At 49.1% G+C, this 9,593-nt stretch overlaps 1 protein-coding gene across 2 annotated transcripts; it reads right to left on the bottom strand.

The window, feature by feature from the left end:
• Positions 1 to 719: 719 nt before the first annotated feature.
• On the bottom strand, positions 720 to 9,258 carry LOC102925753 (acyl-coenzyme A thioesterase 1). Of its 2 annotated transcripts, XM_076551042.1 has the most exons (4): positions 8,761 to 9,258; positions 3,840 to 4,042; positions 1,426 to 1,612; positions 720 to 1,313 (listed from the first exon to the last, which is right to left on the bottom strand). In XM_076551042.1, exons 1-4 carry the CDS (start codon positions 9,215 to 9,217, stop codon positions 1,048 to 1,050), a joined length of 1,113 nt encoding a protein of 370 aa, XP_076407157.1. In that variant the 5' UTR covers positions 9,218 to 9,258; the 3' UTR covers positions 720 to 1,047. The 2 variants fall into 2 exon arrangements, with proteins under 2 accessions (XP_076407157.1, XP_006973123.3); XM_006973061.4 differs by having other exon boundaries at positions 720 to 1,612; positions 8,761 to 9,256.
• Between the last annotated feature and the right edge of the window lie 335 nt (positions 9,259 to 9,593).

Raw genomic sequence — 9,593 nt, 5'->3', positions numbered from 1 at the left:
AAAAACCTGCTTCTAGCTGCAGTGTGGCTCAGCCCTAGCACATGCCTTTAATTCAAGAGCAGATGTCGTCTGCTTGAATACTGTGAACAGGATGAGATAAAATCAACCATAGGTCAAGAAGCAGAGCGAGCAACCAGTTGACAGGGGGAAAAAAAAACATAGGGAGTAAGAGGGAGTCAGGAGGACAGAGAGAGAGACACACACAGGAAGTAGAAAAGAGGGACATCCAGTTGGAGGAGTTTGGTTTGAGACAGCATAGGAGAAAGCTCTTTCTGGGACATTGGCAGAGGAGGAAGGTCAGCCGGGTGCTTTCTCTGCCTCTCTGAGCTAGCAGGTTTTCACCCCAGCATCTGGCTTCTGCGTCTTTATTGACAAAATCAAACAATCCAGATTTTGTTAAAAACAACAGATGTTCTTGATGGATATGTGTGCAACAAAAACCTTCTTTCCACTGCTGCCCAAACATGTGTTAGGCATCTGAAAAGAAGCCCCCCAGGTCACCCCAAACCCACTTTTTTTTTTTTTTTTTTTTTTTTTTTTTTTTTTTTTGGTTTTTCGAGACAGGGTTTCTCTGTGTAGCTTTGCGCCTTTCCTGGAACTCACAGAGATCCGCCTGGCTCTGCCTCCCGAGTGCTGGGATTAAAGGCGTGCGCCACCACCGCCCGGCCCCAAACCCACTTCTTGAAAGGAAGATGATAATAGCAACATTGGCCCAAGAATTGAAGTACATAATTTTTAATGGCACAACAGTGTGGCTACTCATGGTATTCTTTTGATTCTAGGCACAATTCCTTGAAAAGGTACAGTTTCCATATAACATTTGCCCGATTTCCTACAGCACTTGGGATTGAACCCAGGGACTTACACAAGCCAGTCAGGTACTCTACCACTGAACTACGTTTCCAGCCCTTGAATAAGCCCTATATTCAACACTATGTTCAGATGAAGTAATATTAACTGATATTCTTACAATGTATTTGAACCTTTCTCCCCAAAGCCATTAGAAAATAGGTTGTATTTGGGGAGTCACTCCCTAACTCTTACCACTCAAGTGTTTGTGGAAGAAAGTCTGGAGTTGCTGCCATGCATCCAACTGGGCCATGGCATGAGGCTTAGGCTCCCCTCCAAAGGTGATGTTAGCCCCCACCAGGAGGTGCATGCCCGCCTTGCACAGTGGGAAATAAGGGGGCTCAATATAATGCCCCGCTTCCGGGTAGCAGATGATCTGGGGCTTCTCCTTCCCATGGGCCTGCAAGCGTTTGGAGATCTCATTGGCATAGAACTCGCTCTTCCAGTTGTGGTCATCCTGACCCACAATCAACAGGAAGGTCGTGTCTGCTCTTTCCACAGGGATGAAGCTCTTCTGTTCTACCAAAGGGCTTTGCAGAGCATCCACAACATCCTGGAGGCCATCTTTGGTCATTCTGACTTGATTTCTCAGGATAGACACAGGAGGGATCGCCTCATCCTTGTAGTTTATGGTGTTCCCAACAGCAGCCACAGAGCCATTAATGATGACAGCAGCTTTGATGCCCTTCAGGAAGGAGGCCATCGCAAGGCCAAGTTCACCCCCTTTGGAAATGCCAAGCACTCCAACTCCTGGACCTTTTATCTGAGAAAAACATAAAAGGAATAAGAGAATTAGTCCAGGCACAGTATTAAACAGCGAGTAGGCCCAGTTGGAAAGCTCCATGGACCAGGGTCAACATCTGGACTCTATCTATTGTCAAAACCATTCAAGCAGGAATGAAGCTCCTCTAAACAGACACTTACAATCCTCCTTTGCCATTAGACTATGGAGACAATGGACCCCAAGAAACTAAGGAAAACGAACATTCCTGCTGACTGATCTTTACCGGACACCGGCACCCACGTGGCCCACCAGTCCTGCCACACAGCACTGGGGTTTCCCTTTCCACGTCTCCAAAGGACCGCCTCACATCCTCTCCTACCTCCTCGGCCTCTTGAGACCCCACCTGCCCCTCCACCTGCACCTCTCCATGCTGCGGTGAGAAAACAGGAGCTGTCAGGGGGAATCTCTCATCTTCTCACTCCCCAGCCTGCCTGTGCCCATGGCCGCTCTCGGGTGTCCCACACAATCCAGTTGTGTTTGGGATGCTGTCCACTCTCTCTCTCTAGGGTTGGCCTCCCACACTTACTTCCGGCCTCCTCTCCTTCCCACTTCTCTCAGCTGGCACCCCTGAGGTCCTCCCTGCTCTGGGCCTCATCTGTTTCCTCACAGCCCTGTGCCCCAGGCCACACTAGTTATGACTTTGTTCTCTACCCTGGGTCCCTGAGAAACCCGTGGGGAGATGTTTGTTGTACTTTCCTGCTCAGTGCCTTCTGGGTGGTTTGGGTTGGCACCATCCCACAAGGACCGCTCCTGTCCTGAATCCCAGGGCTATAAACAAAAGATCTTTTGGCTGACCTGTCATAGAAATCTCTCTCTCTCTCTCTCTCTCTCTCTCTCTCTCTCTCTCTCTCTCTCTCTCTCTCTCTCCTCCCTTCTACTCTTCATCCTCCTCACCCCTCCCCTTTGGCCACAGTACCCTTGACCACTGTTAAATATGACTCCTCATTAAAGTCCTAATAATTACATGATCAAATGATGCTTTAATTACTATGAAATTTTTAACTGTCCACTTGACACAATCTAGACTCACCTGGGAAGGGAGTTAACATAAGGAACCTAAGGCTGGGTTGACTTATAGACACGCCTTTAAGGGAATTTCTTTCTTCTTTTTTTTTTTTAAATTTATATTTTATGTATAAGTGCTCTGCATTCAAACCTGAGTGCCCAAAGAGGGCACCAGATCCCACTATAGATGGTTGTGAGCCACCATGTGGTTGCTGGGGATTGAACTCAGAACCTCGGGAAGAACAGTCAGTGCTCTTAACCCCTGAACCATCCCTCCAGCCCCTTAAGGGAATTTCTTGAGGTGGGACTACACACCATGAACGTAGGTGGCACTGTTTCTTGAGCTGGACCCTAGGCTGTGTAAAACTGGAAAAAGAGAGCTGAGGATCAGCATGCATGCACTCTTGGCTCTCTGATCCTGATTATGAGTGTGACATGACCAGCATCCGCCCCTGTGACTTCTCTTCTTTAATGGACACGGGCTGGGACCATGAGTTAAAATAAGCCCTTTCTCAGTGAGTTGCTTTTGTCGGGGTATTTCTATTTTTAATCACAGCAACAAAGATGAAACTAGAGTATCTACTTATCCAAGGAGAAAGTGCCAAGGCCGTGGAGTGGGAAATGGGCAAAATCTAGTCTCCCACGTCTCTCTAGACGCAGCCTACACTGGCTCCACTTCTCCAAGAGCGCCAACGCTTCCAGCCACTTGAAGTTCTGATTATAAAATTATAACACAAGCAAGGATTACCACCTCAGCCTGTGCCGTGCTGATCTAGAAAGTTCAGAGCACCCGGGTCTGCTGCTGCTGATTGTCAAGTTCACCCAGTGCTCACACGGGGACACGGGGACACGGGGACACGGGACACGGGGACACGGGGACATGGGACACGGGGACACGGGGACACGGGACACGGGACACGGGGACACGGGGACACGGTACACGGGGACAGAGACACACACAGGGACATGAGGACACAGGCAGGCGAGAGCTGCCGAGCACGTCATCTGAATGAGCACTGGCTGGGGATGGCCCTGTCTTTCTCCCTCCCTTTATATCCTTGAATCAAACCTAGAAACCTCCAGGGGTCTGGGCTCTTTGTGAATAGAGAGAGCGAGGCTGTCATCAGCTCTCTCATTCTGTGAAATCAAGCACATGACGAGGAGATATGACAGGGGCCAATAAAACTTGAGGAGATCTAACCTCGGGGTGGCTAAGCAGGTAGTTCACGGCTTCTTCAAAGTACTCCATGTGCATGGCATCCATGCCCTTGGGGAGGTCATCGTAGTTATAATAAGCCAGAGCCAGGACAGCAAAACCCTTCCCAGCCAGCAGACTAGCCCGATACTCCAGAAGGCCACCTCCAACTCCGAAAAGGTCCACAATCCCCGGAAAGGGTCCAGGTTCTGGGAAAGAAACATCACTAAACATTACTAAGAAGTGTTTGCAGTGACATTAATAAGCATTTGTTGCTTATGTGAGGATGATAAGGTTTTCAACAGACAGTGAAAAATACTGGCGGACCTGTCCCTCAAGCACCTAGACAGTAGCCTGGGCTAAATCTATATCCCCTTCTATACCTAACGTCTCAAAGCTCCATAAGTGTTTGCAATGACATTAGGGGGACATTTAGAAGACGGGGGGGGGGGGGAATGTGTGCCACCATGCATGGCCCAGAACACACACACAAACAACCTTTATAATGACAACAATAAAAATCTGTCCACTTCTGTCCCCCAAACTGGACAATGCCAACCAACATCGCAACACATGATGCTGGTGTCATGCAAAACCAATGGTGAAGTCTGTAGAAAGCGGTGGGTGGTGGCTCACAGTTAAACCTATACATAGTCATATAACCCAGTCATTTCCCTCTGAAGGATGAATGAAATGAACGAGAGATGAAATGAAAATCTGTGTTCATACAAGAACCCAGTTCAACACAGTAAGTAGTCAAGTGTTCGCAGCAGCTTCATTCATGCTCTCCAGACTGTAAACAAACCCAAAGTCCTCCATCCATAGTTTGGATACAAACTGTGCTACCTCCATAGAACCGAGCATTATGAAGAAACAGCAAGGCCTGATGGGTAGAAGACCACATGGATTCCAAAGGCTTCCTGCTGAGTGAACGGACATAGACTCAAAAGGCTGCATGTTCATTCTGCATGATTTTTGTGTCCTAAATATTTTCACTGTTTATAGAAGAGGGTTAGTCTTTCACATGTCCAATTTAAATAACTCAATGTTAAGGTTAATCATGATTTCAAACGGATTGGATCTGGGATCAATAAGACACACCCCTGGGCATTTCCAGGAAGGACTAAGAGAGGAGGAAAGACCCTCCCCCTAGGTAGGCAGCACCTTCTGCTGGCAGTCCAGATACCTAGCAGTCCTGAGGCAAAGGTGTTGTTTGCCTGCTCTGTGTGCTGTTAAGTGTATCTATACCATTGCTGCCGCATTGGCTGACACTGGAAACCCAGATTCTCTGGCCTTCCAGGATGGCTCTCTAGGAATCCTAGAGGCTTTCCTCATCCGATTGGGATGGCGGAGGCATCCAGCAGGGGGTAAGGAACAGCAATTATTGTCTCAGCCTCTCCAGTGTAAACAGCTATTGTTGAACTACATAGCCCACAGCATCTAATGAATCCCTTTCACAGTATATATTCACTCTGTCAGTCCTCTAGAGAACCCTGATTTAGCCTCTCAGCTGACACCTGACAGGCACCAGAAAACCCTACTTTTGCCTGGTCCTTCTTCTGCATAAGGACATAACTGTGGGTTTTATGTACTGATGTCATAAGATGGTATCACCACCTCTTACACGTGTGCCTTACGTATTTGGTTTTTATTGAACAAGGCTCTTGCTGTCAAACTGACAGCCCAAGTACAATCCCCCGGACCCACATGGTGGAAAGTGAGAACTCAGACAAACTGCAAACTATGACTTCCACATGTGTCCCCGACATGTTCAAATAAATAAACACAGATTTTAGTTTGCCTGCTTCGTGAATTTTATCTTAATGGAACTGAGACTGATGGGAGACTCCACCTGTGCCTTGGGCATGGGCAGATGATAAGCACTGTTTACGTTTGTTAAAAATCAGTGTTAGTGTTGAGATTGAGGTATATAAACCTGACGTTCTCCTCCTGCTGCTGTCCATCTTCCTATAAATGATGAAAGATGTCGGGGGCAGGGCAATCTGATTCCCTAGTCAGCTGCTACTGAACTCTTCTTTGAAGTCTTGGCCACCTTGAACAAAAGGATCTAACAGCCCGCCACCCTTGTGCCAGGACCAGCCATCTTGAACCCTGCGTGAGACTGACCACACAAAGACCAGGGCTGGGTGATATTGTTGCAGAAGATAGGTTACATTTGTTTATGCTGGGGAACATTTGTTCAATGATGCAAAGATGTGTTGCATTCTTTTATGTTGCATTTATTTAACTTTGTGAAGCTGTTGTTACTTTGCCTGTGTAAAACACCTGATTGGCCTAATAAAGAGCTGAACGGCCAATAGCTAGGCAGGAGAAAGGATAGGTGGGGCTGGCAGGCAGAGAGAATAAATAGGAGAAAAAGAAAAGACAGAGAAGCGAGAAAAGGAGGAGAGGAGGACTCCAGGACCCAGCCACCCAGCTACACAGCAAGCCACAGAGTAAGAAATAAAGGGATAGAGAAAGGCAAAAGCCCTCTAGAGGCAAAAGATAGGATAATTTAAGTTCAGAAAAGCTGGCTAGAAACAAGCCAAGCTAAAGCCTGGCATTCATAAGTAAGAATAAAACTCTGTGTATTTATTTGGGAGCTGGGTGGTGGGCCCCACAAAGAACAAAAAGTAAAAAACAAAACAACAACAATAACAAAAAAACCCCACCAACAACACACCAGAAGGTGTAGCTGTGGCCAGGGCCCTTTGAAACAACTTGTACCAGACTTTTTGTTATAACCATTTCCACCCTGGTGTGTGTGGAGGTGGGGGGGGGGGCATTTCCCCTAATAGTCTGGCAGTTGTACCTGAAGGCAAATCTGTGTTTGGTCTAAAACACAAATCTCAGTGATTGTGATCGGCGCTGAGGCTAGGCTGCAATTGGTCAAATGATCTTTCTCTAACAGTGTAAGCAGGCTATTCAGCAAGCCCTCTGAGAGACGCTCTTTCTAATGCTGTTCCCCTGCCCCCGGCCCCCCTTACCCCCCCATCCCTCACATCCCCCCCCACCCCTGCTCCCCGGTGCAGCAACATTAGGCAAAGGCTTCTCTGGAGGGAGTAGGGAGGCCAAGCCAGCGAAGAGCAGAGGTTGGGACAGCTCAGCACTTAGCAAGTTGTGAAACCACTAAGGTAGGCTGCCGCTCTCACCCCCCCCCACCGGCAGTCCTGTGTGGTGGTGTGTGCCCAGCACTCTGGCCCTCAGTTCCTGAATGGACACCCCAACTTCCAAGCAGCTGGCAAGTGTGTCAGCCTGGAGCTCTATCCTCCGAGCATAACTCTGGCAAGGGCAGGCTTCCTGAGTTGCCATGGCAGCAGTCACTGTACTGGGGAGAGGGCTCAAGAAGCTGGCCAAAGAAGCCACCAAACAATTTAAGAGTAGCCAGGGAAAGAAGGAAAGCGGAAATAGAGAGATAACAAGAGAGAGTAGTGAGCCGAGACCAAAGAACAAAAGCTTGGGGTGGGGTGTCAGTGCTGTCAGCCTACAGAGGTTCAGGGTCTTGCCCCTCAGGAGGTAACATTGGCCTTGGCCAGAAGCAAAGGGACCTGATTGATACCCAAGGCCTGCAGGACTGTGACACAAGAAGATGCCACTGCTTCCCACTGCTGTGGCTCCCTGCTGCTGAACACCATGGGGAATGACCAGCGATTGGAGAGCTTGTCTTACCTATGATTTCAGTTTGGGTTAAACACAAGAAACCGGTAGCTGTGGGTCAATTCTTTTGACTTCCAGAAATGTGCCTCCATTTATTTATCAACTCCATTACCGGGGGGCATTTGGACTATTTCCAAGCAATAAGTTTTCTGGTGTACACATGTCACAAAATTGCAGAATTACTCATTAAAAACTAGTTGCTTCCCAGAATAACTGAACGAACACTCCCACTCTTTCTAAAGGTACTGAGTGACCTTTCCTCCAAGCACTTAACATTAACTGGAAATGTTAGGCTTTGAAAGCTTTGTTTCTCTTGAAGCTATGCCATATAGTCCGTAGTTTTATTTTGCGTTTTGTTGGTTACTAAAGAGGCCAAGTAAGCATGCTTTTTATGTAAGACTATGCAATGATCTCAGAGTGCCAGTTGACAGAAAAAGGTCTCTCTCTACTTCAACTGCTAGTTGACATAAATCTTAATGTAGTGTGGGAACGGAAAGAAAAACAATAGAAACAAGAAACTTGCCTTGGCCGGGCAGTAGTGGCACGCACCTTTAATCCCAGCACCCAGGAGGCAGAGGCAAGTGGATGGCTGTGAGTCTGAGGTCAGCCTGGTCTACAGAGCGAGTTCTAGGACAACTAGAGCTACACAGAGAAACCCTGTCTTGAAAAAAAAAAAAGAAAGAAAGAAAGAAAGGGAGGGAGGGAGGAAAAGAGAGAGGGAGGAAGAAGAAAAGACAAGAAAGAGAAAGGTCCCTTGTATTGAAAAGGGGTTTTGCTATGTTAACCGACTGTACTGAGCTCCAAAGCTCAAGACAGCCTTTTGCTTTGGTGTTCCAACCAGTCAGCCTATGATGCACAGCTCAAAACAGATTTAACATTTAAAAGAATAGTTAAAGATCACTATGGTTTTTGAGATAGGGTTTCTCTGTGTATCCCTGTCTGTCCTGTAACACACTCTGTAGACCAAGGTTGCCTCGAACTTAAAGATCGGTCTGCCTCTGCCTCCCAAGAGTTGGGATTAAAGGCATGTGCCACCACCGCCCCATTTATTACCACTAGTTTTAATTTTATATTACAAGTGTCTTGTCCCTTTCTTTAAAAGTTCTTGTAACTTAGCAGCTGAACGAAGGACCAGCTTCAGGGAAAGAGCATCATCATCACAACAGGCTCCTTCCAGTCCAGTCTCTTTCCCTGTGAGTCCTGGGAGCTACCTTTCTCTGCACTTCAAATCACAGAGGAACTTTGAGCAAAGAGGTGGGAGGCTGCTCACCTGGGGGCAGGAAGAGCGTGGCGCGCACTCGACCCTCGCGCACGGGCACGCGCCGCACCCCGGGAGCCATGAAGTGACGCTCGTGCACCGCCCGCGCCAGCAGCCGCCCGCCGTCGGGCTCGTGGCCGTCCAGCACCTCCAGCTCCACCACGAAGGGCGTCCGCACGTCGCGCTTGACCAGGCGCCAGAAAGGCCGCTCGGGCTCCAGGGCCCAGAGCAGCCCCATGGGCTCGAGCCCCGCGAAGCTGCCGCCCAGCGCGGGCGCGCGCGCCAGGTCCAGGCGGCCGTGGGCGTCGGCGCGGTAGCGCGCGTGGGCGCGGAAGCTCGTGCCTTTCTCGTCGCGCAGGGCGGCGCGCAGCGTGACGGGCTGCTCGGGGGCCAGGCCGCTCACGGCGATGCTCAGCGGCTCGTCCCAGCAGCTGCGGCCCGCGGGCTCCACGCTCAGCGTCGCCGCCATCTCGAGCTGGACCAGATGGGGCGGGTGGACTGGGACTCCTGGAGTAGTAGTCGCGGGCGGGACGACTCGCTCCACTCTCATTGGTTGGCCTCGGACACAGCCTGTGAGACGATCTGTGAGACTTCTTTGTGCAAATCCTAAACTCCCCATTGAGAAGGGGAATGTTTGCTCAGAACAAAGACTCGCCAGGGAAGCCACAAAGTGTGTCTAAGTCAAAGCACAATGACAGCCGAAGCTGAAAAGATTAGAAGCTGCAACCCCACACTGGAATTCAGGTGGTTCCCCAGCAACAGGCATGGTCCAGTCCCCTCTTAACCCTCAGTCTCTGACCAAGAATTTCCCTCGAAATTTCTTGGTCTCTACATCTCTCTCCAGG

This window comes from Peromyscus maniculatus, chromosome 14, assembly GCF_049852395.1.
Source record: "Peromyscus maniculatus bairdii isolate BWxNUB_F1_BW_parent chromosome 14, HU_Pman_BW_mat_3.1, whole genome shotgun sequence".
NCBI lineage: Eukaryota > Metazoa > Chordata > Mammalia > Rodentia > Cricetidae > Peromyscus > Peromyscus maniculatus.
Note: the sequence above shows the minus strand (reverse complement) of the source record. Positions and strands in the feature narration are given on the sequence as shown.

Excerpts from the sequence above, each read along its gene's own strand:
- LOC102925753 (XM_006973061.4), bottom strand. The coding sequence starts at position 9,217 with ATGGCGGCGACGCTGAGCGTGGAGCCCGCGGGCCGCAGCTGCTGGGAC. Across the intron at positions 4,043-8,760 it reads CACGCTCTTCCTGCCCCCAG|AACCTGGACCCTTTCCGGGG; the intron begins GTGAGCAGCCTC and ends TTTCTTTCCCAG. Across the intron at positions 1,613-3,839 it reads ACCTGCTTAGCCACCCCGAG|ATAAAAGGTCCAGGAGTTGG; the intron begins GTTAGATCTCCT and ends TGTTTTTCTCAG.